At 48.2% G+C, this 27,460-nt stretch overlaps 1 protein-coding gene across 13 annotated transcripts; it reads right to left on the bottom strand.

The window, feature by feature from the left end:
- Positions 1–124: 124 nt before the first annotated feature.
- On the bottom strand, positions 125–25,614 carry PGPEP1 (pyroglutamyl-peptidase I). 13 transcript variants are annotated; one of them, XM_077331876.1, is made up of 9 exons: positions 25,472–25,597; positions 22,473–22,574; positions 21,064–21,191; positions 20,019–20,071; positions 17,352–17,417; positions 11,316–11,437; positions 5,178–5,294; positions 3,499–3,731; positions 125–520 (listed from the first exon to the last, which is right to left on the bottom strand). In XM_077331876.1, the coding sequence occupies exons 6-9, from the start codon at positions 11,364–11,366 to the stop codon at positions 328–330; spliced, it is 594 nt and encodes a 197-aa protein (XP_077187991.1). In that variant the 5' UTR covers positions 11,367–11,437; positions 17,352–17,417; positions 20,019–20,071; positions 21,064–21,191; positions 22,473–22,574; positions 25,472–25,597; the 3' UTR covers positions 125–327. The 13 variants fall into 13 exon arrangements, with proteins under 13 accessions (XP_077187991.1, XP_077187990.1, XP_077187992.1 ...); XM_077331875.1 differs by lacking the exon at positions 17,352–17,417; XM_077331877.1 differs by lacking the exons at positions 17,352–17,417; positions 25,472–25,597 and adding an exon at positions 25,135–25,362.
- Between the last annotated feature and the right edge of the window lie 1,846 nt (positions 25,615–27,460).

Below are 27,460 nucleotides of genomic sequence, written 5' to 3'. Positions count from 1 at the left end.
GCAGGCCTGGCAGCTCCTGCATTCTTGGATTTTTCCGGGAGATAAACCCTCCTGCGGACGCACCAGTTCCCTTGATTCATACTCAGCAGGAAGCCAAGTCGGTTGGCTGGTTTGCCCAGCACTGTCAAGAGATGGTCAAGACTTGGTTGTCCCAGAATGGAAGGCTGTGGGGGGCTGTTCCCAAAGCCACGGTGGGCGGCAGGCTGAGTTTCCCGCTCTCCCTGCGGACATTTTCCAGGTGTGTTGCTTCCTCCCTCCCCCCTCCCCAAGTTCTGCAAGGACCGCGGGATGTTTTGGAAGTGCAATAGTGAAGCAGGAAAGGGGGGTTCAATGCTCATGGTCGCAGTTAATGTCGCTCTCCGAGTGTTCCAAGACATTGAGCATCTCCTCGATGATGGCCTGGAGCGCCCGGCCCAGCTGCTCGGCGGAGTACGGCTTTCCCAGCGGAGGCACGTGGACAAAGGCCGACCGGCCGTGGCTCTGATACAAGGACGTGTAGTACGTGAAGTCACAGAGATATCTGCCCAAGAACAAGAGGTAAGAGTCAGAAGGAAGGCCCACGACAGGGGACTGCTCTGCACCCCCAAGCCCCATCTCCTGACCTGGGGGCATCCTGCAGAGTCACCCTCTCCCTGTTCCTCCCCTTCCTTTTCCCTCCAACCAAGAGGCAACACTGGAGCCCCTGGATAAAAAATCCCTGATCCAAATCAAGTATCTCCTCTCCTTCCTTCTCTTCCTTCCAAAAACTGCCTGGATTCCTTTCTCTCCACTTCTAATTTTTCTCCCTCCCTCCCAAATGAGTCTTGGACTCGCTTCCTCCTCACCCATCCCAGCTGGCAACTTAGAACATATCTGATATTATAAACGGGAGGGGGGGAACTGATATTTCCCCATGACCTCTCGAAGTCCTCTAAAAAGATGCCCTTTTCCTACTTCTAACATGCACCCTTTACATGCACTTATGGAATGTTAACCTGCCTTGGGAGTTATAAATGAGGAACAGAAGTTAAAACTTAGTTTTGCTTCCACCGCAAACTCCATGGGGGAGAGGAGGTGGTTTGGATACTTTGACTTCTTTCATTTTCAGCCCTGGAACTCCCATTATTATTCTGAAGCTGGTGGCTGAGTCCGAGATTCCTACTTTTACTTTCTGATGAGTTATGCCTACCACATGGGGTTTCTTGTATTATTATTATTATTATTATTATTATTATTATTATTATATAGATATACAGGTGATTTATTATGTTATTGTATTTGGTGTGGATCAGGGTCCTGTGGGGAGGAGAAAAAGTACAAAAAAGGAGAAAGTGAAGAAAAGAGAAATAAAAGACAACTAAAAGATTTTAAAATCATTTTGCTGCAACACACTAATTAGGCTGCCCTTTTGAAAGATCTAGCTGCCCAGACAGAACTATGGAGCTGGGTGGAACTGAAGGAGGAGGGAAACTGCTAGAGACAATGACCTTGTCAGGAGGCTGGATGCTGGCAAGGCCTGCAGCTTGCCTGGGCTAGTCTATGCTGGCTTGACCAGTGGGTTTAAGCAGCATCTGATAGGCCAGGCATGGCTCTGCCTCAGTAGTAAACTTTGCAAAAGGCATGACTAGCAGATAGACAGAACTATTGCTGCTGACTGCGATCTGTCATCCCTGTGCCCATGACCACAGAGTACAGAAGAAAAAGAAACTTGAAATGCATTCTGGAATGCAGCACAATGCTGGTTTCAGGGGCCATCCAGCTCACTTGGGTAGTTGAAAGGACTGCCATGGACCAGCTCCTGGCATTCTTGGAGGAAACTCCGGCACTTTACTAATTCCAGTCGGGTTTCTGGCCTGGCCACAAGGTGGAGACTGTGCTTGTCACCCTGACAGATGACCTCCAGTGTCAACTGGATAAGGACAGTTCAGCCATTCTTGTGATACCTAATGGTTTGTTGGCTTGGTCGACCACAAGCTCTTGGCCCACCACCACACAGGGACAGAGATACGTGGGACTACTCTCCTTCCTGCAGAACCGGACACAGAGGGTTGCAGTGGGAGAAGAGCTGTTCCGCCCCTATTGACCCCCTTGTGGAGTTCCACAGGGAGCGGTCCTCTCCCCCACACTTTTTAAGAAGAAGAAGAGTTGGTTCTTATATCCTAGTTTTCTCAACCTAAAGGAGTCTCAAAGCGGCTTATAGTCGCCTCCCTTTTCTTCTCCCCACAAAAGACACCCTGTGGGGTGGGTGAGGCTGAGAGAGCCCTGATGTCACTGCTCGGTCAGAACAGCTTTATCAGTGCTGTAGCGAGCCCAGGGTCATCCAGCTGGCTGCATGTGGGGGAGCAGAGAATCAAGCTTGGCTTGCCAGATTAGAAGTCCACACTCCTAACCACTACACCAAGCTGGCTCTCATCGTCATGAGGGTAGCCCGCCAGGGTTCTTCTACCCACACCCTGTGAGGCTACTGATGCCCTACCTGTCTCCAGAACACCTGGCAGTGGTGATCCATGCAATGGATCCAGAATTGAGAGCCAGCACTGATAAAACTGTTCTGACCAAGCAGGAATATCAGGACTCTCTCAGCCTCACCTCCCTCACAGGGTGTCTGTTGTGGGGAGAGGAAAGGGAAGGCGACTGTAAGCCGCTTTGAGCCTCCCCCTGGTAGAGAAAACCAGCATATAAGAACCAACTCTTCTTCTTCTTTAATTCCCTCTACGTGGGCCTTCTCTTGTTCTTGACCTGAAAATTGCAGCTAGTAGGGTCCTCAGCACAACACCTTGGAGGGCCAAATATCTGAGGGACTGCCTGTCACCTTATGCCCCCTGCAAGGCCTTGCGCTTTGTGGGTACTAATCTGTTGCCCCACAGGAAATTCACCCAGCCTCAACAAGGTCCTGGCCCCGACTTGGTGGAATGAGCTCCCAGAAGAGCTGTGTGCCCTGAAGGAGCCGTCATGGTTGAGGCCAGGGTGTGGAAGATCAGAGGGGCCCCTACAAATTAGATTAATCATCTATGCAGTTGGATTGACGGCACCCCCCTGACCTTCCTGAGGCACAGAGAGGGGGCTATTTAAACTTGGGGGCATAATCTTTTTTGCCACCAGGTTATTCTTGTATTGGGAGGCTGAGTAATGATTTAATTTTTAACTTTATTTATGTGGGATTTTATCTTTATGTAACCCACCGCGAGACGGCTTTGCTGATAGCAATGGGGAATAAATCCAACAATACTACTAAATAATAACCACATTGGCTTTCTGTGCCACCTGAGAGTTGAGCCTGCGAGGGAAACCTCAGTACTTTCAAAACCTTCCTGGAGAAGGGAGGCCCCTCCTCATTCTAGTAGGTTTTCTGATTGTTGGGCTATTTAAAAAAAAAACACACATTTAATTTTTTTTTAATTGTTCATTTGGGTGCATTTTGCTTCTGGAAGCTGAAAAGCAGAATGGAAATCCAGCCAGAGCAAAGGAGGTCTGGTTCCCCATCTTCCCTCAGTCGGCGGGCATCCCCCACACCCGTACCTGCCAGCATCCTTGGATATTGTCACGAGAACTTCCAAGTCCAGATCGGAGACCCTCTTGCACACCTGGTCCATATCAATAACCGAGTCGATGCACTCAGGGCCTCCTTCCACACAGCAGTGCGAGCCCGGGCAAAAGCGGCAGTTGTCCAAGCCCCGGTAGCCCACGTTGTGGCCGCATTTCTCCAATGTCACTGTTGTGGCCATGCCAGACAAGCCCACGTGAACCACCAGCTGTAAAAAAAAAAGGTGATAGGCCCAGAATGAGAACAGCTCTGCTGCTCCAGAAATGCCAGCAGTTGGTGCGTTGAAGAGGAAGCCAGGCCTTTCCAGCAGTTATTCACACCCATTGCATGCAACCTCTGGCCTTGCTGCAAGGAAGCTGTTTGCTGGACGGCTTGGGCAGACAGGAGCATTTTCACTCTGGACCAATTAATAGATGATGAGTTTTTGTTGTTTTCCCAGCCGAGGTCTACATATGCTGTGTTGAATGGCAAAAAATACGATATGTTCAGTTTCAGAAATGAATGCAATAGGTCCACCATGTTTTGCCAAAACAATGGAATATGATGCTGGATTTTATACCAGCTGCTTCTGTGGAACGTATGTTGTCACTTATTTGTCAAAAAAAAATATCTTTAGGATGTTCTGGACATCACAGTAGCTTTTTAGCAAAGGACAAAGTAAAGTGTCTTATTGGTGGTGGGTTGCCATGTCAGTCTGAAGCAGGAGAACAAAGTTTGAGTCCTGGGGCACCATTAAGACCAACAAAGTTTTATTTTGGGTTTAAGCTTTCATGTGCATGCACAAGAAAGCTTATACCTAGAATAAAACTTTGTTGGTCTGAGAAGAAGAGTTGGTTCTTATATGCTGCTTTTCTCTACCCAAAGGAGTCTCAAAGCAGCTTACAATCACCGATCCCCTTCCATTTCCCTTCCCCACAGCAGACACCCTGTGAGGTAGGTGAGGCTGAGAAAGCCCTGATATTCCTGCTTGGTCAGAACAGCTTTATCAGTGCAGTGGTGAGCCCAAGGTCACCCAGATGGCTGCACGTGGAGAAAGAGCAGGGAATCAGAAGAAGAGTTGGTTCTTATATGCCGCTTTTCTCTACCAGAAGGAGTCTCGGAGTGGCTACGTTCTATGGAACGTACGTTGTCATGTATGCTGATGGCTGCCTGTGGAGAAGGAGTGGGGAATCAAGCCCGGCTCCCCAGATTAGAATAACCACTACACCAAGCTGCCCTGGACTCAAACTCTGTTTTGTTTAATTGCTGGCGCTTACAAGATGTATCTCTTAAACATACACTCCTTTCTCCTTTTTCGGCAGCACATTTACTAAAAATACGGGGAATTACATATAGCTCCATCATGCCTGGGCTCATGTGGAACACCCAATGAAAAATATTAACCTGGAAGTGATCAGACATCTTCCTTGTCTTGTTACCTGGAGAAAATGCAGATTTATCAAACATCTATTTGCAGCTATTACTCAAGAGGCATCACTCACACTAGCTGCACAGTCTGCTTGTCTTAGTCCAAATTTTGTGCTGAGGCACAAGGGAGAGTGCCATGGCCCAGGCGATCCACTTGCTTTCCCAGCTGGCACCCAACCCCCTCATGGCTTCTCAGAGGCCCTTCGTGCCCAATCCCTCCTCCTCCTGCTGGCTTTTACACACTCACTTGGGGACTGTGTTTCTTCCACAGGGCAGGAATTAGCCTCTGCACCGCTTGGTACTCAACAGGGATCTCATAGACGTAGAGGTCCACATCATCCCCCAGGCCCAGTTTCTCCAGCTCCTGCAAGTCCAGGGGGAAGAAGAGAGAAAGAACCATGGTAGTCAGACCTGACAGCCTCTCGAGTGCCTCTTCCAAGCAGGTTCCCCAGAGGAGCTCCAGGTGGCATCGAGGCACTCCCCCACCCCTTTTACCTCCTCTACTTTGCAAGGCACACTGGGCAGCGAGAATGTCCCAAAGTGACTCTGTGCCTTGCTGGGGATTTGAACTTCATCCTCCCAGACCAACACTCCAGCCACCTCACCACACAAGGGAGAGAAAAAGAAAGCTAGCTTGTGCCTATTTTTCCTGTTTGGACCAATGAGCCCACTACCATGCTGAAATACTGGATGGGCTTGGGATAGAGCAAAATTATCCCCGTTTCAGGCCTGGTTCATACATTCAGATTCTAGAGTCTGTTTGCACCACAGCTCAACTTCTGTCTGTTGCAGAAGAACCTCAAACTTTGATATTGCCCGAGAGCCAAACAACTTTTGTAGACTGTTTATTTTCCTACTAACCTTCAGTATGTTTTATAGCCTTTGGGACTTTAAGTTCTCTATCCAGGCTGTGCAAGGTTAGCAAGACCCCCCCCCCCCTCCACTGCTCCAAGGGGTGGGGGAGGGCCTTGTTCTCTCCCAGACAGCCGCTCCTTCGGTGGGGCTTGCATTCCAAGTGGAAATACTGCAGACCCTTGTTCAGGCTGGTAGGCTGGCCTGCCAGAAGAACTAGCAGCTTTTCTTGCCCCCCCCCTCCAATCAACAAAGAGGCTTCTCACTTGGCAAAGCCAAGGGGGAGAGCTCTCCTTCCACTCCAAACCAACAGAAAGCCCAAGAAATTTACTGTCGCCCTTCCTAGTAATGCTTTGGGGTATCCTTTGCCACCAAGAGAATGGGGTGGTGGTGAAACAGAATTGTTCACCCAAAGGGAAACACGGTGGTAGTTTCAATGCCTGTGAAAAAATGTTTATTGGATGCATCATTGTACTTTGGTTCTGCAATCCAGTTTTGCTGCATTCCCTGTATCTATTACACTAGCCTTTTTTGCATTGTTTTTCTATTCGACAATTTGCCTTGAGTCCAGGAGGAACAGGCGGGGGTGGGGGGCAGGCTATAAATGAACATCAACCTATAACTCTGAAGGAAGGGCTCCTAGAGAAAAATCCCCACTTATTTGCCCTTAAATCACACTGAACAACAAAAGGGGGAACAAAGTCACAAATCTGACCAAGGAAGTTGACAGAAGTTGTTAAGAGAAATCTGCCTTTGTCTAGATTTGTGGTGGAACCACCTTGGGGATGCATGAAGGGCTAAGAAGCAGGGCTGGGCAGTTTAAGAAAAGTTGGCTATGGGAGAATGAGACAAATATGCAACAAATTATGCACAGGATGAGGAACGTGGGGAAAGAGGACTTGTCCCCTGAACCAGAATTCAGGGACACCGAACAAAAACACCGGATCAGTGGAACTCACTGCCACAAGATCCCTCCGAAGGAAGTTATAAAGTTCACAGTGAAGGAAAGGCTAAACTGAAGTCATTGTCAGGAAGCACCATCTGGGGTATCATTGCAGCCACGCCGAAAAAGATGATCTGAACAACCACTGAAACATCGCAACGTAGGGATGCGTGGTTGTCATCCTGGATAGTTCCACAGTTTGAGCTTTTATGATTCACCCCTCAGGCCCCACCCACAAAGGAATGCCAGGGAGATCGTGACAAGGCCACCAAGAAGCTGTGACCCACTTACATACAAGAACCCGCTGATATGGGGCGGGGAGGCCTTCGGCCAAGGCTTTTCGATTTGCTATCCAAGACATGGGCATTTCGCTGCTCACGCTGCACACATGAAGCTGCCTTATACTGAATTAGACCAATGGTCAATCAAGGTCAGGACAGGCTAGCAGACTGACAACACTCTCTGGAGTCTCAAGCAGAGATGGCGTCTTTCACACCACCTGCTTCCGGATCATTTTAAATTGGAGCTGCTGGGGATTGAACCAGGGGTTTTCTCCATGCCAAGCAAGTGCTCTACGACTGAACCACACTCCTTCTCCAAAGGAGGTGTCTGCCTTCAAGCCCAGAGGCGCTGGCACCCTCAGTCCCCTACAAGGCATGGCAGATTTCCTGAAGAAACCCCAGCCCACCCAAAGCCTCCCAGAAAACTCTGCAGCAACCGCAGATGCAGAGTCCCTGTATCCCAATATCTTCTACAAAGATCAACCACCAGCCATCGGGAAGATTATCCCTGATATCACAAAAGCAAACCCAGTAACAGAACTTGGCTTGTTTTTCATTCCTCTCAACTACTTGTTATTTTACAGTGGCTTGTCCCTTCAGATTAGTGGCAGGGCTATGGGCACCCCCACAGTATGCAAGAATCTTGGTGGCTGACTCGAGATAACCCTGCCCATTAACTCCTGCCCTGCGCCTAAAGTTTATTTATGGTATTTTCAAAACCTGCACTCACGGATAAGGAAGCTCTTGAGACCTTCCATCAGGATGTCAACCATTTTCACCCCAACATCAGCCTCACCGCAGGCCACTCCACAAGGACATTTTCTGGGCACCACTGCAAAACACTGCCAAGGACACATAAGCCCAGCCTTATCAAAAACACCACTGACCGCCAAACCTCCCTCTACATGCCTCTGCTCCATGGCTATCCCATCAGTATGGTGGACAGGGCTGGGATATTCCTGGAGGTTCGGGGAGTGGAGCCTACTCCCTCTGTTGTCTGGGAATGAGTTGTAATCCCATGAGATCTCCAGTCACCACCTGGAGGATGGCAACTTTACCCATGAGACAGAAAGTCACCTGCAGAAATGTACAACTGTACAAATTGGATTAAAATACTGGCTCGTTATGGTAAAGGAACAGATCAGGAAACATTGATGTTAGCTACAGCTCACTACTTCCACCATTTCAGTGCTTCAGCAATTACTAAGGCTTCCTGCATGAGGATATTTCACTTTCACAGTCTTGGGGGGGGTCAGGACTCGAGCCACATGCAGGACTCCCCCCCCCCCACACACACACTTAGAACAGTTTCTCACCTACAACAAGAAGCCCAGAAAGCAAACTCTCAACAGACCTGGGTACTGTGAAGATCTTCGATTACTCAGAAAAGCAAACTCTTGGCGGGTAGCCAAAGATTTCTTTATTAAGTAAGAAAGTACTCTCATCAAGTCATTGCTGAAAAAGAGATCGAGGATAAAGGTCTCCACATATATCCCAAACCTCTCCCATGGGAATCTAGTGAAAACAGGGGAACATCAAACAATCTTAACACTCTGATGAGAAATTCGACTTCAAGGGAGAAGGGGAAAGGAATACAGCAAACAGGTTGCTTAGAGGTGAGGGGGGAATGGAAATGCAGGAAGGAACAACAGGGCCATAAAACAAAGCAGACAAGTTGCCCCATCTCCTACACAGGGGTGACTACTCTACATAACCTAGAAACATCCTAAATAAGGGCAGAAGCTACAGGATTCTGACAGGTGCCAACTTTGTCTCCATCATACTCAGGCAATAGTATTGCACACCTTAATAACCTCAGTTACACCACCCTGGGCTGATCCACTTCTGCATTGCTCGGCTTAACACTGCATGTCTACAATGCCTGCCTTCTGTCTAAATTGGACTAAACATGCCAGATCCCTTTGTGAAAAAAACAAGGGATCACAAATTGGACCCATTAATTCTAAATACTGCAGACTCACCCACGCATCAGTAAGCGTGGATTTATTGTTCTCCCCAATGTTCTGTTGTTCATAATGTTATAGTTATTATTGTATTATTATAAACTGGGTTGTTTGTATTGTTCCTGTTTGATGTAAAGACCAGCCTCCTGCGGTGATAGACAACTGGGAAGGTTTCAGGGAATAGTCTGAGTGGAAGTCCTGGACCAGCCTGGGTGTTCGAACATGAGCAGCTTCCACCCACACCTTGTACTCCATAGGAAACTCCTTCTAATCCACGAGATACTGGAGTTTGCCTCTGTGTATCCTGGAATCCAGGATTTGCTTGACCTCTTAGTTGGTGTGTTCATCCACGTACACCGGAATAGGAGCGTCAGGACCAGAGTGCCATTTGTCCAGTTCAGGAGCACGGTGCAGCATGTTACAATGGAACACAGGTAGAGAAAGCTCTACTGCCATGATGCAGGAAACAGGGAACTTGGAACCTGTCAGAGTTTCAACTCTGAGGATGTTCGATTACTCAAAAACGCAAACTCTTGGTGGGCAGTCAAAAATTTCTTTATTAAGGAAGAAAGTGCTCTCATCATGGCATTGTTGAAACTGGGGCCGAGGATAAAGGGGTCCACATATATCCCAAACTCCATTTTCCCCCTCCTGTGGGAATCCAGCAAAAATGGGGAAACATCAAACAATCTTAATGTTGGTGAGAAATTCAGCTTCAAGGGAGAAGGGGAAAGGAATACAGCAAACAGGGAACGAAATGCAGGAATGAACAACAGGGCCATAAAACAAAGCAGACAAGTTGCCCCATCACCTACGCAGGGGTGTAAACTAGTAACAGAAACATCCTAAGCTACAGGATTCTGACAGGTGACAACTTTATCCCCATCATACTCAGGCAACAGTATTACAGGACTTAATCACAGAATCATAGAATCACAGAATCATAAGAGTTGGAAGGGGCCATAAAGGCCATCTAGTCCAACCCCCTGCAGGATCAATGCAGGATCAGCCCAAAGCATCCTAATAACCTCAGTTACACCATCCTGGGCTGATCTGCTTCTGCATTAAGCCCGGCTTAACACTGCATGCCTACAATGCCCGTCTTCTGTCTAGATTGGATTAAACATGCCAGATATCTTTGTAAAAAAACAAAGGATCACAAATCGGACCCATTAATTCTAAATACTGCAGACTCACCCACCCACTGCGCCATCAGTAAGAATTGATTTATTGTTCTCCCCAATGCTCCATTGCACATAAAGCTATTATTGTATTATTATAACTGAGTTATTTGTATTGTTCCTGTTTGATGTAAACCACCCTGAGCTATTGGGGAAGGCGGTATATAAATATAATACATAAATAAATATTCAGAAATCATTAGGGGAACATTTTAATCTTCCTAGATATACCATCACAGAATTGGAAGACACTGTTCTAGAAAAAAAAGAAGAAGCTTAATTGGGAATATACAATGTCAACGTATTGTATAATCCAAGAAGGTAGATGCTACATGTGACCCTAGCAGACGCTTGGAGTTTCTTATTCACCCTGAACTACGCACGGCCCACTTCAGACATTTTAATTGGCAATTTATACATTTTATCAAACTACTAGGGACCAAGCCCGCTGTACTTGTAAATACAACGTGCACTAGGTGGGCTTTTGGGCCAGGGGGGAAGGCTTCCTCCTCCCCCCACCCCTGGGCCCAGAAGCACACCCATGGCCTCCTCGAAGGCTAGACTCTGAGGCATTGTACGATTTTGAAGTCCCACCTCCAAAACTCGAGGAGTATTTCCAACCCAGGGGTAGCCAGCCAACCTCCAGGCAGGGCCTGGAGACCTCCTGAATTACAGCTCATCTTCATAGTATACATATCAGCCCCCCAGGCAGAAAGGGCTACTTTGGACAGGGTTGTGGTAGAGAAGAAACATTTAAGGCCTCCCACACAGGTTGTTGTTGAACTGAAAGACTTGAGGCCTACTGCACAGGATTGTTGTGCAGATGAAACAGGAGACAAAAGAACCTCCGCAACAGCATCCAGTTTCATCTGCAGAATAAAGCTGTGCGGTGGCCCCAAATCTGCAGAGAGTTGCAAAGAAGAAATACACATGGCTTGGCTGTGTCTAACCCCCAGCCAGAGCAGTATTCTAAGGGAGAAGGGGCTTTTCTGTGGCCTCCCTGTCAGCCGTTTGGCAGAAGGAGAAATCCCCCCCCCCCCAAAAAAAGGAATGCCCACCCTCATGCCCTGAGGCTCCCCTGTGTTTTTCTCAGAAACGCCTCAGTCAGGGGCTGAAAGGCTCCTTTGCAGCAGGCCTGAAGACAGGGGGAGGGACCGCACTCACTTGCCTCCTGCCAGCTCTGTCAGTGTTCTGAGGCAATTTACAGTTGGCCATGACAGTTAGGACAGCCTCAATTTATCCATCAGCTCCTTTCACTGCCTCAGAAGAGATGGTTATTCCTGCACCTTAAGATATTAGGGAGAAGGAGGAAAATACATTTCAAAAGGGAAAACAAGATACAGGGGAGTTTAGAAGGAGGAATGCTCATACTCTTCACCAAGCCTGGATACGACCAGCAGTTGCCTATCCATTAAGCTTCCCAAGGGGGGCAAAGGGGGTGGGCCACAGCGATATCCAACTGGGACCAGAAAACAATCACATGTGTGGAATCCCCACTTTTTAAAATAACGATGGCACCAATAAATCCGGGAGGCATTTTCAGTGGAGAATGAAGCCAGTAATGAGACTTGCTCTGTTCAATGAGTATTTTGCACAAAATTTCTACCTTCTGGTAAGTCTAGTCCACACAGACTACAGCAAAAACCACGGCATGATGCCAAGGGACCCCCCCCCCCCTCCTCACAATTTCCCTCCCAAAATACGGACTGAAAATTGAGAGAGAAAAATAATAAATTGGCCGCCCCCCCAAAAAAAAATCTATTAAAATCAAAGGACTTTAACCATCTCCACAGAGACAATGTGCAAATTCTTGATGGATCAGAACTTCCCTCAGGCAGCCAAAACAGTCTCTCAGTTTGTTTGGTCCAGATGACTGGCCGTGGTTATCTATCAGGAGCAGGAGAAAAGAGCCAGAGTCCAGCAGCACGTTCAAGACTCACAAAATTTGGAGTAGGGGAGGAGCTTTCATGAATAGAAAAGCAGATTCCAGGATTGGACGCCATTTGAACGCCATTTATGGCAGAGGATGCACTTTCATGAGTCCCTGCCCACTTCTTCAGATAGATTCAGATGAGTGTCCATGTGAGCACGAGGCAAGAGCCAGAGTCCGGGAGCATCATCAAGACTATCAATATTTGTGGCAGGGGAGGAGCTGTTATGAGTCACTACTCACTTCTTGGTTTACAGAATGGGCTGAAGGAACTAGAAACAGCAAGGGTGGCTATCTTGAGGTAGGCCAAAAGTTCATGGCGTCCTTCCAGTCAGGCATCCCAGATGTCCCACTAGTGCAGTGGTTCTCAACATGGGGGTCGCGACCCCTCAAGGGGTCTTTTGGCCCATTCCTGGGGGTTACTGAGACAGCTCAGCGGCAGCATGGCGCTGGCCTCCTAGATCATGGAATCCATGGAGATCACCAAGGCTGCATGGCGCTACAGTGAGCAGGAGCTGCAGCAGCGCATGCACACCCATGCCCGCGTCGCCGCCACCCCTGCTGTAGGGGTCACGGCATTAGGGCGGTTGAGAACTAGCAGTGACTAGCGGATCATGAAGACAGGAGCCCTCCCAATTTGTCTTGGTTCTCAGACACAGATTGCCTCTGGAAATGATAGTTATATGATCTATCAGTTATATGATCATCCCACCAGACCTCAAAGGAATTCCATGCAGAGTCCACAATTCTATTCACCATCCACCATGTTCCCTAGCTGAGGGAGCACCACTAGCCCAATGGTACCCAGTGAGCTTCCAGAACATGAATTTGGAGATGGGTCCTTCCAATGTACTTCCTGCTTCACCACACTGGGAGAGCTTTTGGCTTTCTGCAGGGCCTGCAAAACAGAACTCTACCGCCAGGTCTATGGTTGAGGTCAGGGCAAGTACCAGTAGAAGATCAGATGGGGCTCACCCCCGGAAGATATGCTTCCACGCTGCTCCATTAGTGTGGTCAGATGTCACACCCCTCTTCAGCCACCCCGGCTGTTAATGGGGCTGTATTTCCACCATATGGTTTTCATATTTTTCTCTAATTTTATGGAGTTTTAAAGGGGGGAAGGATATTTGGAGATCGTGGCATTATGTGTATTTTTGCCACAAACCAGCTTGCCTGTGAGTGGTGGGTAATACATCTAATCATCATCTCAAAGTGGTAAGACAGTAGCGGATTGGGGATGAAGTTGAAGCAGCAAGCCTAGGATGGGGTGCTTCAGGCCTCACAGCCTCCAACAAGCTTTCAATTTAACACCTAGCGGACAAAATGGTCCAAGCAGACAAAGGAAAGGCACTTGCACTGAAAAAAGATGCACACTCCAAAAGTGAGACGCAAGGCGGGGGGGGGGGGGTTACTTGTGAGTGCCAGAGGGAGGGAGTTGTAGGCCAGCAAAGCAGTTGGGGGAGAAAACTCAGTTGGGCACCCATTGTAGGTTTCTTAGTTCTGCCCCATATTGTTCTGCCTCAGTATTGTAATCGAGATGGGGCTTGAACCCTACTATCGAATTCAAGAAGCAGTCTCAAAATGCATTAGATAGACCTCGCAAAGATAAAAGACAAGAATAGACACACCCACCTGGCTACCATTTGAAAGATTTTCTACCTGGGAAGAAACAATGCAGAAGTGGAGAGATTTTCAGTCTCTGGGGGGCCTGACTGGTTTGTAGTAGGCAACTGGAGATGACCAGTTCCATAACATGCTGTGAGGGAATCACACTGCAGCAATGCAGAGGAAGGGTCTATGACACAGTACCAGCCCAACATGCAGAAGGCCCCCAGTTCAGTCTCTGGTTACAGGATCTCAGCTACCAGGTGTAGAAAGGGAAAGACCTTTCCCAAGATCCCAAAAGACTGTTCACATGACACCCACTTCCCAGCCCTTTGGGGCCTATTACTGAGAGAAGGCTTCAGCATAAGGCATTTTCACTGGAAGCTTGAATCAATAAGGGCCCCATCATCATGTATCTAAGTACGAACCAGGCCACAGAGTGAAAATCACAAAAGGCACGCAATGGAGCGAGGAGCAGGCAGGAAAGAAGGGAGGATTTCTCTACACCTTGGTTTGCAGAAAAGTCCTTCCAGCATATATCAAATTGTTTCTCAGGATGCAGTTGTCTACTAGTTAAGCAGAGTAGGTTAGCCCTAACTTCTGGATACGCGGGAACTTCCAGCCCCTGATAACCTGTTGTCTTGCTTACTTTTCAGACATGCCCAAGCAGCCATGAGGTTTAGAAATGCATTTTTTTTAAAATGAAAGTTAAAAATTTAAGGAAGCTGGTCCCAATCCCATTTCTGTGTTTCTTTCCCAGATGGTACTAGGAGATTGTGCATTGTGCCGTTTATCATGATGGAAAAATCCTCGAAGCGTTCAAGCACTTGCCCTACAGGCCAGATGCAATGGCAAATGGCGATCAGAGACAGATTCATTTTCCAGAGAAGCAAGGAAGTTTCCTGTTCTGATTTCAGGCCTGAAGAAGTGTCATCTTTCTGCTCTGTATTACTTTTCCCCCTACCAGAATCTCAGCTGCAGTCACGCCCCCCCCCCAAAACAAAACAAAACAAAGGAGTAGGGGTGGCTGACTGAGACAACCATGGCCTCCTTGCTGTTCAGATCTGCCCTGGACCTTCTTGTCCTGGGAGGGGAAGCCAATCACTGAGAAGTCACACCCTACTCTCTTAAGAGTGTATCCACCTGCCTGGTGCCGAGTCTGACAGCTGCCTTTAGGAAAGATGGGACCAGGCTTTGCTTGGCATGCAGGAAGTCCCAGGTTCAAGCCCCAGCAACACCTCCAGCAGCAGCAGATGTGAAAGACCTCTGCCTGAGTGCATGGAGAATTGCTGCCAGTCTGAGTGGACAATACTTGGCAAGAGACTAGGCAGATTAATATCTCTTGCTTAAACTCAAAACTTTGGTTCAGGCATGAGGCCTGCAGAACACAGAAAATTCCTCTGAGTACTGTGGTCAAACTGAAAATGGCTCAGAAGGAGAGAGAAGGGAGGGTAGCAGGAAGTTCACAGGTGCAAAGGTGTCTCATCAACCCCTAACACTTCAAGACCACCCTAAGTGGGCCTACCAACTAATCATTTAGTTAACACAAGGTTCTAATCTCATGGCAGAACACCAGATACTAGCCAGCAATTTCACCTGATTGTTTATATCACTTGGTCATAACATCAATGGTCAGCTGGGTTATATCACTGGGCCTACATTTCTTTGGCTAGCCCAAATCAGGCCAGAGCAGACCATGATCCTTCTTTCCAGCTCTGTGTAACTTGGAGCTCTTGCCATGCATGGGGGGCTCAGATCAACTCTTGGATTATATTTTGACTGGGGTGGGTCAGAATGGTCAGACATCCATTGATTTTGAAAAGTATCCTGAACTCCATCATGTTTGTAAGTATCCAGGACTGGTTATGTAGCTTCTCTTATTTTAGCCCAAGTAATGTGTTTTTGGGACTCACCTTGTGAGTGTGCAAGGCTGGTTTCTAACCTGGACCCAGCTCTTTGGCTGCCTGGGTATTCAAAGGGGATGGAGGCAGCAATGCCCTGAAGTGTGTGGATTTACACTCCATCCTCCTGTTTCATTTGCCCCTGGCCAAACTGCTCTTGCTCCCCTGCTGTGTGTCTACCTGGCAATGCCATAGCTTTGTGCCAATGCTGATGGCCTGATTTGACACAAAACCGCTGACAGACTCAGACCTTCAGAGGCATAACATATCCTGGCACCAGGCCAGACGCCTTTTTCTCCTTTTCCTGACTCTTCGGGACTGACTGCTCTCCGCTCTTTTACTTGTGTATCGCTCTTATCAGCTGTGATGCTGGCAGCTGCTTTCCCCCGCAACTTCTTCGGTCCTGGTCTTGAGGAACCCACAGCATTTTTAAGTCATGACTAGTGTGCTGGAAAGTACCTAAGTGATTGTTTTTGCTCTCTGAAAAGCAACCAAGTCAATTTAATTAGGATAAGTGACTGCAAAAAAGAAGGGGGGGTGGGATCATGTGCCATGTTCTGATGCACAGAAGCTTGAGCTAGAAACCATTTTCAAAGGGACCCTGCAAGGCTACCTGTCTGCCTCCTGCGCATGAGTTTTACAAATCTGCACCTGACACAAAGTTTTTCAGCTAGCTCTGGCCTCGTCTAAAATTAGACAAGGGAAAGAGCCCTTCAGCAACCAGAGGACTGGTCGGCCATCCCATATACCTGACAAACATTGAAAAAATGAACGGGGTTTGACCCATTCCCTGACCCCTCAACAATGGGCTCCATTGTGAGCATCTAATATCCTTATCTGGGCTGTCTAGACGCCCTGACAGCAATTGTCCACACGAATGTCAGAACACACTCTGACCTCCTTGCTCCTGCACAGGCAAAAAAAAACAAGGGGGGAGGAGAGTAGGAACCAATTAGCTTCACTGTCTGCAGGACACACCTGGGACTCTAGCAACCTGCAGGAAGGGAAGGAGGCAGGAAAAGAGCTAGGGGGAGACCAAAGCAGGGAGGTCTCTTCTTGCTTTTGGAGAACAGCGTTAAGCTCCCTCACATGCTAAAAAATACTCCACCCCCCCCCCCCGGACACACACGTTTCTAAAGAGAAACGTAACAGTTTGTGCCAAGGCTTATGAAGAAAGATATGACACCCCCTGAGGCCTGAAACTCCATTTCCACCACCCGAGAGACAGAGCTTTGCTTTCTACCTATCCTGCCTGTTTGGACAGAGCTGAAGCTCTCCCCAGTTCTGCTGAACACATCCAAGCCTGTCAGCTGAGGCAGACATTCCATCTCGGAGGGGACAAAAAGAAACCCTTTCAAATAAGGGACACACAACCCTCCCCCCCCCCCCCCAAAGCCCAAGGCTGCAAGAGACTGCTGGAGATGTAATAAAGCAGGAGTTCACTGGAGCCCCCCTCAAGCTAAGGAGGATTTGCTAAGATTGTTTAATTGATTTTTTGTCTATTAAGATGCAGATCACACCGTCTGGGACTCCGAGACTCAGACACAGGGCTTTGTGTCCACTCAGCCCCATGAAGTCCTGTCTAAGGCCAGCACAATGCCTCCCACGCACGTGTTCAAAGGCATGCTGTTCCTTTTTGTCTGAACCTCTCCAGGCATGGGCAAAGTTAAGGGAGAAAACAAATCCATAGCAGACCCTGCTCCTCAGGGGAACTCTTCTGGGCTGAGATGCCACTGAATGCAGAACTTGCCGCCGATTCCTCACCTTTGGAATTAGAGATCCTCAAACAGAAGCACTTCCTCAACCGAGCAGTTAGAGCAAATCTTAGACCTTGAAAAAAAATATTATTTCAGGGTTCCAACATTACGATCTTGTCCTCATACCTCTTTTAGAATGACCTTTGTGCAGCAGCCAAAATCCACATTCTTCCAAGCCATTTTTAAAAGCTCCGACACAAGCATAACTGATGGCACATAATCCAACCTACAATTACTTTACTGTGATATTCATAAGCGGGCCTTTCTTTCAAAACAAATCAAGACATGTGAACAGAAACGTAGCACAACTGAACCTCCCAGTCAGAAGAATGACAAGTGCAATCCTAAACAGAGTTACTCCAGTCTCAGCCTACTGAAATAACTGGGCTAAAACTGCAATAACTTTTTTTTAGGGCTGCACAGTTAGTCAGGGTGGGGGAAGCAGAAAAAGAGGAGAGGAGAGAGAAAGCATTCAAGGCATTTCTACAGCTCCAAAGGAAGGGCTTCTAGAATATCCGCAAAGCTGCTTGATACAAGCAGCGTACTCCTGCCTGGCAACTCAAACATAAGAAAGGTGTCTGTCTGCTTTTCCTGTGGGCAAAGGAGAAGCAGCACATTTAAGAGATCAAGCAGATGGGCCGCTATTTCTGGCTATACAGGTAGCCACGATCATCCCACCCAGGGCTCAGATACAGTCCAAGCCCCAAAGCACAGCTGCATTTTACAAAAATAGGGGGGGGGGCGCGAGAGGCTGCCCTTCTCTTACACTGCTCCACCACCAGACGTCTGGCTGGCTGCCACTCACAAGCTACAATTGATTAAGGAGTGAGATTTAATTTGGAAGCTTTTGCAAGGAGTATTCCCAGAGCTCCTGATGAGAAGAGGAAGGGGAGAGGATACGGGCTCCCTGCGTGGCCAGATCAGCTGTGCTGACAAAGACTCTTTTCTTCAGGGCCAAGTGCTTTATGACGTGACCCAGTTTTTCCAGAAGGCAGAACTGGGTGCAGAATTCCACTCCCCAAAAACCTTGTGCTTTGGTTTAAAAGCATACAAGGGTTGGGGGGGAGGAGAGAAAAATTAAATCAGGAGGAAGTTCCCACTCCTTCTGATTGCAGGAGTGCGTGGATTACACCAGACAAGAGAGGCCAAGAGAACAAAAGCACGAGGCTTCCAGCAAATGCAGCTTTTGTTCTGAGCCAAACTTCACTTAAACTTAACTAACATGATGTGTGCAGGTTGCAGAACTGTGTTTTCCTTGGTGCAGATCCCAAAGAACTGAATTCCAGCTTCTCTCTACATCCCAACACACATAAGCCAGACTTGTTTTCCTTTGAGGATGTGTGGAGGGGGGACGAAAAGGGTCCTAAGCCCTTCAAGCATTTGCTACCAGCACAAAGCAAAGCTTCTCTTTCACAGAAAGGCTCCAGAGTTTAAGAGAATAAACAGTGGACAAGGTGCAAAGTATAAAAGATAAAGGTAAAGGTATCCCCTGTGCAAGCAGCGGGTCATGTCTGACCCTTGGGGTGACGCCCTCTAGCATTTTCATGGCAGACTCAATACGGGGCGGTTTGCCAGTGCCTTCCCCAGTCATTACCGTTTACCCCCCAGCAAGCTAGGTACTCATTTCACCGACCTCGGAAGGATGGGCTGAGTCAACCTTGAGCCGGCAGCTGGGATCGAACTCCCAGCCTCATGGGCAGAGCTTCAAACAGCATGTCTGCTGCCTTACCACTCTGCGCCACAAGAGGCTCATAAGAGGCTCATAAGAGGCCACATGAGGTGCAAAGTATAGGTAAGAAGATAATTCAGCCGCTGATCACGCTGCCTGCCTTCTTGTCTCCACTGACAGCCAACTCACAAATAGGATAGGATCAGGACACAGCTGCTAGTATTCAGAGGTAGACTGTCTCTACCCACTGATGTTCCATTCAGCTATCAGGGCTATCAGCCACTGTCGCCCTCCGTGAGTTTGGACAGAGGCGTGATAGTAAGACAAGTGACTGGGTTCCAGAGAGGGAGACGGCACAGGCATGACTTCCCATGTTGGGGAGCTGACAGCAGGTTCCCTTATTCAACTGCTTTTGGGGCATCTCACCACCTCCCCTTCCAGGAGGGCAGCCTAGCTCAATGGATTCCGCTTCAGCTTCCTAGGAGCAGGGGTTTTGGTGCCAACCTGCATTTTCACTTTTGAAGAGTGGCCTGGGAAAACAGCTCTTGAAAATACCTTGCGGATCCATCCCTCTGCTCGAGAAGCAACTGCCACCATTTGGGCCACCAGCACAACATATCCCAAACATAGCTGTAAGTAGAAGTGAAGCTGCCTTCCACCTGATCCTGGTCTTGCCAGCCCCTGCATGAAGCCCTGATTACACGCAGCTATTCACTTTCAGGAGTGTCCAGTACCCTGATCCCTGGGGTTCAACCCGCTATTGCCGGCATGTCACCAGGCAGACCAAAACAAGAATCAGCCTTTGTACCACTTTCCTGCTATGCCTCTTGGGTATTCTAAACCCACACCAGAGGTAGTCAAGTGAGTTATAAACCCTGGATTAGCACTTCACTGGTTAACCTTTGGTGGAGTGTCGGGGGGGGGGGGGGGACAAAAACAGGGCAGCAGCAGAAAACTCAAGTGGAACAATCATGTTGAAAAGCTCTCAAAAGCTCTGTCAGTTACCTGAACTGCTATCCAGCTGGCGTTCACAGAATGCTCTCCGAAGGGGCCAAATCCTGGAATGACAGAAAGACATTTCCACATAGTTGAGGCTGTTCCCAGAAAATAAAAGTAGGAAAATTGTTGGATCTTGGGAAATTGCCAGTGAAGGGCCCAGGAAATGCTACCCTTACGTCAAATTCATCCACCCCTACTTTCTATCTTCGAAGCCCTCTAGCCTCAAATGGAGTGGGGAAAGAAGGCACTATTGTTAGTGCAGTGGGGTGAGAAGACACAAGCCTCTGTTTCTCAAGCCACTGCAACATGCTCTATGTGAGGCTGCTCTCGAGGACAATTTGGAAGCTACAGCAGTCAAAAACACAGCACCTGGCCTGCTGGCTACACTGGATGAATCACAGATATACCTCCAATTCTGAAACCACTACAGAGGTTCCATGTTCAATGCAAAGCATTGCTTCTTTCCAAGGAAGCCCACTCATGACTTGGGACCAACCCACATACCTGAGGAACCTTCTGGCTTAGTATGAAGCTACATGCCCTCTTAGATCAACTTGGCAGACTTGTCAAGGGCCCACGTCAACTTGCTAGTCCAAAGAGTAACAAGGCTTCCTTGGTAGTGCCCCACCCCCCCAGGTGTACAAGAAGCTCCTTCACATTTAGTGAATGAGAAATGGTCTCGTTTTGCAGTTATTTTAATGATTAGCTGATTATTGGTTCTTCTTTAACTTGGTACTGTACTCGTTTTAATTAGTTCTAATGTTATTTAAGACTGACAGTAAGCCACCCTGAATATCTGAATGGTGGTATATGCATTTTTAAAATAAGCAAGCAAAAACTTTGGGAGACTAATATAAATGATTTCTTTATTGAAATAAATTTTAGAGCCCTCTGCTCTATCCTCCCTGCCCACTCCCAGGACTGTTCAAAATCTGCCAGCAAGCATTTGATAACAGTGACTGTTTCTGCCAGTGTGGCGAAGGACGGATCAAAGGTGATCACAGATGTCCCCATTAAACAACCACCCTCACCTAACAAAGGGAGAATTTACCAGATGCCAAAGAGAGCAGGGCTGATGGGGGTGGTCTTTTGTTTCAGCAACACAATGACCTTGTGAGGTAGGCGAGATTGAAGGACACACCCAAGATCTCTTGATTAGCTTTACACCTGAGCACAGGTCTGAATCAGATTTAATCAAAGAACAAATGAGAGTAAGATATTTAGCACTGCATATTATAATAAGCTCAGTACCACCCCTGCCTGAGCCCCATAACAACCCTTTCCAGGAGGTCCACTAAGCTAAGAGAAAATAACTGACCTGACACCACCCAGTGAACGTCATGGCTCAGCAGAGATATGAACCTTCCAACCCAACACCCTTTCCTTCAAACTACAGGACACTTAGTCAAACATTTCCTTGGACAAAGAAAAATTACGAAAGAATACAGCTCAGACACAAAGGTTGCAACAGAGTTCTGCCAAGGTCTGCTTTCAACTGAGCTCCTGGACTCTAATGAATAACTTAGTTAACCAGTAAGCTGCAATTGTCATGACTGAATAAGAACCTCTTAAGTCTTTGTACCGACTAGAGATCAGACTAGAGATCAGGCAGTTCTATAGTTACCTGTCCTCTTGATTTGCTGCGGAAGCACAGCTGAGACTCTCCAGGAATGTAACTAGATACCTATAGAAGAATCTGCCACCACATAAGAGATTTTAGGCATCTATAACCAACTGCTCTAAGATAGCCAATCACATTCCCTACTGAACATAGCCTAGATGCATGTGAGAGGCAAGGAGAGATATTGCAAGCCGCCCCCCGGCCTCCCCTCCCCTCCCCTTAGAGTATGCAGGAGCAACAGGCTCAGGAGAGAAAATAATCCAAACAGTCAAAGAACAAACTGAAAAAGGAGGCTTTATTCTGTGCATACACAAATAAGTTAACAGGGAACTAACAGGAAAAAATATAGAATGAAAAAAGGAAAAATCCTGTTCCTTGATACCTTAAGGCTTAGAGGACTCTGGAGATTCTACCCCACCCTGAGACAGACCAGCTTTCCCACAGCAAGCATCACACACTAGAAGAATGACAAATGTTTGCTGCCTCCCTAGGCCATTTTTCAAGGGGCCACTTGGAAGCAATAAGGAAGAGGAGTGCTTCTTCCATCGTCCCACCAAAGAAAGATCCAGCCAGGGACCGGGGGAGGGGGTTTGCCCTTGGGACCTACAGTATGGAATGCAAAGGAGAGTTCATGTATAGGAATCGCTCCATTGATCCCATCTGACATTTGCAGGTCCTGCGACACATGTACAGGTGAAGCATCTGTATGCTAATTGCCTCCAACACCCACACTCTGTGGTACTGATGTATCTGATCCTCCCCGTAGTCCTTCACAAAACGGTGTTTCCCCAAAAGTTAGGGGTATGTCCTATTATATGTCCTATTACTGATCAACATACAAGCAGTGTGTTTTTTCAGGGCTGCTCCTCATTCGCCCTCCAGGGAGTCTTGCTGGGTGTTTTTGGCCAGCCACGCTTGGCCAAATCTGCCTCATGGGGTTGCTGGAAGAATAAAACAAAGAGGGAAAGAACCACTGACACCACTCTCTGTTCCTTGAAGGAAGGGCGGCATAAAGATCTGCTAGTGAAAAAATATAGTAAAGTACAGCTATTCATTACACAGTGCACATGATTAAAAACAACAAAGATACCATTAAAAACTCAAATCCAAGTATAAAGCAACAAGATGAAGTTGCACATCCAATTACAGAGGATCACACTAATGGTTACACATGTATAATAATCAGACCCAAGGCTTTTAAATCCTGCAGCCTTCTTTAGTGGTCAGAATTATATTAACACCCACAAAGTATAACTACATTAAATATAAAAAAAAATTTTAAGGCCAGGCAGTCAAAAAAGGCAAGCCCCAAATAATAGATGTAAATCAATGCTGCATAAGCTAAAGAGCCCACCTTCAGTGAGCATGGTAATTCTTTCCTGGGTTGAAGCTAAATTCACAGTGCAAGCAATCAAGGTATTATTTATGTGCACTGAGTGATAGTTTTATTTTATTTGTACAACCTTTAGGTTCCTGACTTGATTTTGAGGTTGGGATTTTTTCCCTTCTGGTTTTTCTCTAATAAAGAAGTGGTAGACAGATAAAGGGGCATTGGACCCAAAAACAGTTCAACTTGCCCTACAATAGAACTCCGACAAACCCACCTTTGCTCACCTGTGCCTCTGGCACACATTCAACTCAACAGACAGAAAATCATTAGCTTTCTTCCTGTTGACAAACAAAATCCTTGCCTGCAGGGCTGTTTAGAGGCCACTTTGGGTCCTCATTGGCTGTTTTACACAGGATTAAGTATACCACTAGCCTATGTTGTGAGAGCCCTGAACTGCATGCATTATGAACCTGAAAGCTATCTGCTCGCCAGTCCATTCCTGACAATAATTCCTGACCTAAAGTCAATTTCTTCAGGCACAGTCTTCTGCAGCACATTCTTTACTTGCCCTAGGCAAATGACCCTTTACAAGCCTGAGCTATTTGTTCTAACGCTTTACATTTCTACAAAAATAGCTAGCATGTGTCCTTGCATATTTCCTGACATTGCCTCCACTGCAACAGCTTAGCAGTAGAAATGCCACAGGTGCCCACTTTACAGCTTGGCCTTCTGAGACAGAAAAAACAGTCTGACACTCCCCCCCCTCCCCTACTCCTTTGTGTCTCCACCCTTTCCAGGCCTTTGCACTGGACCCAAGAGACCTCCAAGCTAATTAGCAGCAAACCAGCTGCTCCCAGCTGCCAAGCTGGAAAGGGATTATCCAGACAAGCGTACTGTGGGTTATGTGCTCACACTTCTTGCCAACAATCTCAGTGAAAAATAAGGAAAAACTCCTCCTCCTAAGAAAAGAACAAATTATACTGTCAAGTATACAAACGAGCCAGACAAATCAACAAGAGCACACTGGCAAAGCCACACTCCACAGGTGCATGAGAACAGCGGTGTACTAAGACAGCAGGTCTCAGCTTGTCAGATTTCCTGTCTCAAGCTCCACATCTGGCCAGAGACACATCACACAAGTCGCCCAGGCAAGAGCCAATCCAACTCTCCCAAACCTGCACTTGAGGGATCAGGAAGGCACCAGCCTACAGACATGGCTCAAGGCTCAAATTGACAGGCCGCAGACAGCATCCCTTCTGAATTCACCCACTCGCGCATGCACACACACACACACAATCAAAAAGCTGTTGCTACCTGTTGCTACCCCCACCCACAAACCCCATTTTGTGCCTCAACCACCACTCTTCATTGGCTTTCTTATGCTTCCAGGCTGCACTGATTTCTAATCTATTCCACCTTAAGTCTCATCAAGAAATGGAGACCATAAGTCAAGTAAATCTACAAACAAAAAAAAGATGTTTGCAGCGTTTGCTCCCCCTCAGATAAAATATGCCCTTTCCAGACAACACTTGCCAGAGCCAACAACCAGCCTGGAACAGTCCCCTATGGCTTGCAACGGCCTCTTCCTACAATGTGTGTGTGTGTGTGTGGGGGGGGGGGGGTGAGGAATGGAGAGGGGCCTCCCTCTGACATTCATGTGTCAGCAGCTCCTGACCCGTTCCACCCCACCCCCAAGTTCCAGCTGACACCAGACTTTCTGCAACCAACAGGAAACAGTGTGTGTGTGTGTGGGGGGGGGGGGGGGAAGAACCACAAAGAATCTAAGAGGGGTCTGCCCTATTGCCTCCAAATGTTACAGAGGCCCTGCACCTCAAATGCACACAAAACCACATTCCAGGCGAACAGGAAAAATTTTCTTTTTGCCCAAGTTGCAAGGTAACTTTAGCAGGACAAGAGAACTTGCGCTCTACTTCCCACACATAAGGGGGAAAGAGAGTGGTGGAGCCAGCAACAAGAATCCCCCTCCCATCCTGCTGGCTTTTTAAGCTCTCCATCCCCTCCCCCAAAATATCTTTCGGACTAAATATCGGGGGAGGGGACAAAAAAAAACCCCCAAAACAAAACAAAGTACAGAAAGTTTGGAGAGATGCTGGAGCCAAGAGAAGGGAAACGATGCACGGGGCATGCGACTGGGTGAAGAGGTTACTTACCCAAGGCTTTCTGGAAGAAAATCCATATCAAGGGATAGATTCGGGGCGGGGTTTTGAGCAGGGGAAAGTTTTCAGAGGCGGCAAATCAAAGGGACGGGGAACCCCCAATGCTCGGGCGGGGCTGCGGAGTGACCGTTACTTGCCGCGGGGGCAGTTAATTTGGCGGGCCGGAGGGAGAACTTGTTCATGCAAGGTGTGTGTGGGGGGGGGGAACGGCTTCGGGGGGACCTCGTTGAAGGGGGGAGAGTTTTGAGAAGGGACAGAAAAGTCCCCCCTTGAAAACGCGCCCCCCGGATGGTTTCCCCGCGCGGGCCCCTCCCTTCCCCCGCGCCCTTACCCGTCACCACCACGGGCCGCCGGGGCTTTTCCATGGCCGCCCGTCCCCGCCTCGCCTCGCCTTCCTCCTGCCCGACCAACTTGAGGCGACCAACTGACTGACTAACTAAGAGAGCGTCGCGCCCGCCCCCCTCAGGGCATGCGGGCCCCGCCCCCGACGGCCACGTGACGCCGCGCGGCCCCGCCCGCCAGGAGGCAGGAGTGCGTCACGGGCGCAGGAGAACCATCGAGAGGGGGCTCTGCAGGACCAGATCGGCTTCGCGACAAGGCCCCCAAAGAGTTTTAAAAACCCCACCCCCCTCCTGATTGCATAGCCAATTCCGGCTCTCATTGCACGCCCATCGCCCCCGGTGGGCTGAAGCTGCAGAAGGAAGTCTCAGCCCAGTCGGGCATCTTGAGCAGTGGTCCCCAACCTTTTTATCACCGAGGACCACTCAACGCTTGACCATTTTATTGAGGCCCGGTGGAGGGGGGTAGTTTACTCCTCTGCTCTCAACCACTGCCCTGACGCTCTCTGATCGCTATGGTGATGTTTAAACATCCCTTCAAAATAAGATACAGACACGCCACAACAAGGAACATAAGGAACATTTTATTTTCATGGGAATTTTAACTCATGACAATGACAAATCAATGGGAACCCTGAGCTTGTTTCTCTGCAACGAGAGAGTCCCATCTGGGAGTGATGGGAGACAATGACACCCAAAGTGTGTTGTAAAGGGCTGGGGGGGATGAAGTAAAGGGCCAGGAGGGTGGGGGAGAAGGCGTCCTTCGCGGCCCACCTCCAATTAGTTGGCGGACCACATGTGGTCCGCTGCCCACAGGTTGGGGATCGCTAATCTTGAGGACCAATACCGTCTCCTTGTGGGCAGGAGGTTTCCCGGGCACAGTGGCATAGGAACGGCCCGTCCACACGTGCAGGCAGAGATACATTCAGGTTGGATGGCCGCGTTGATCTGTCAGCCAAGATTGATGCAAGGTGTGAGCTTTTGTGTGTGGGTCTTAAAGGTGCCTTTGGACTCAAATATAGGCAGAGCAATAAATTAGTACACAGCATAATGAAGATTTTTTTTTAGAAGATTCTAAGGCAATAAAAGCAGGGATGGACCCAAGTTGGGTCTCCAGATGTCTCTGGACTACAATTCACATAAGCCCCTGCAGAAATAACAAGCTAAGGTTTGTTTGTTTGTTTGCTTATTTATTTCCTTAAGTGGAACATATCTTCTGGCATGCCTTCTCAAACGGATATGAATATTTATTTATTCATTTATTTTTATAATTGGATTTATATACCGCCGTTCAAAGTAAAATCACATAAAATCCCATAAATACCCCATTATTACAATGAAAGATGGCATTCTATTCTATAACTTTCCCCACTTGTTCAGAGAGAGGTCGGACGTTAATTCTGTAAGAGAGAGAGGAGAGAAAGACTGGCCGATGGATTACGTCCGTAGTCCCGTAGATGTAGAGGAGGCCGAGGCAGCCCCATGATGCTGCCAGGGGCCCAGCCAGTGGCCGCAGCACCAGCAGGGCCTGTAAGTGGCTGCTGAGGTCCCAGGAGCCTAGCCAGTGCTGCGACGCCAATGGGGGCCTTAGCAGCGGCTGTTTTACTTTCCAAGGCCTTGGCAGTGGCCACGTCAGTCCCAGGGGCTTAGCCAGAGCCTGCGTGACCAGCAGGTGCCAAGGCAGCAGCAGTGAAGGTAAATATGAAAGGGGAAAGGAAGGAAGTCTCTGTGTGTGTTTGCTTGCATGGGAAGGAGGAGAGGAAATTGGGAAACCAACACGAACGGGAGTCTCTGTATGTCTGTGTGTATTTCCGAGTGAGGGAAGGGAAAAGAACCAAGGAGGAGGTTGGGAAACCAACAGGTAAGGGGGGAAATGGGGGGAAGGGAACTGAGTCTTTGTATGTCTGTGTTTGCAAGTGAGGGAGGGGGAAGGAACCAAGGAGAAGGTTGGGAAACCAATAGGTAAGAGAGAGGGGGAAAGG

The sequence above is a fragment of the Paroedura picta genome, chromosome 4, assembly GCF_049243985.1.
Source record: "Paroedura picta isolate Pp20150507F chromosome 4, Ppicta_v3.0, whole genome shotgun sequence".
Taxonomy (NCBI): Eukaryota; Metazoa; Chordata; class Lepidosauria; order Squamata; family Gekkonidae; genus Paroedura; species Paroedura picta.
This window is presented reverse-complemented; position numbering and strand designations above follow the sequence as displayed.

Bases quoted from the DNA above. Each gene is read 5' to 3' on its own strand.
- PGPEP1 (XM_077331874.1), bottom strand. From the start codon at position 25,505: ATGGAAAAGCCCCGGCGGCCCGTGGTGGTGACGG. The intron at 20,072-25,471 runs GTAAGGGCGCGG...CTGTCATTCCAG, and splicing joins GCGGCCCGTGGTGGTGACGG to GATTTGGCCCCTTCGGAGAG. The intron at 521-3,498 runs GTACGGGTGTGG...GTTCTTGGGCAG, and splicing joins ATATCCAAGGATGCTGGCAG to ATATCTCTGTGACTTCACGT.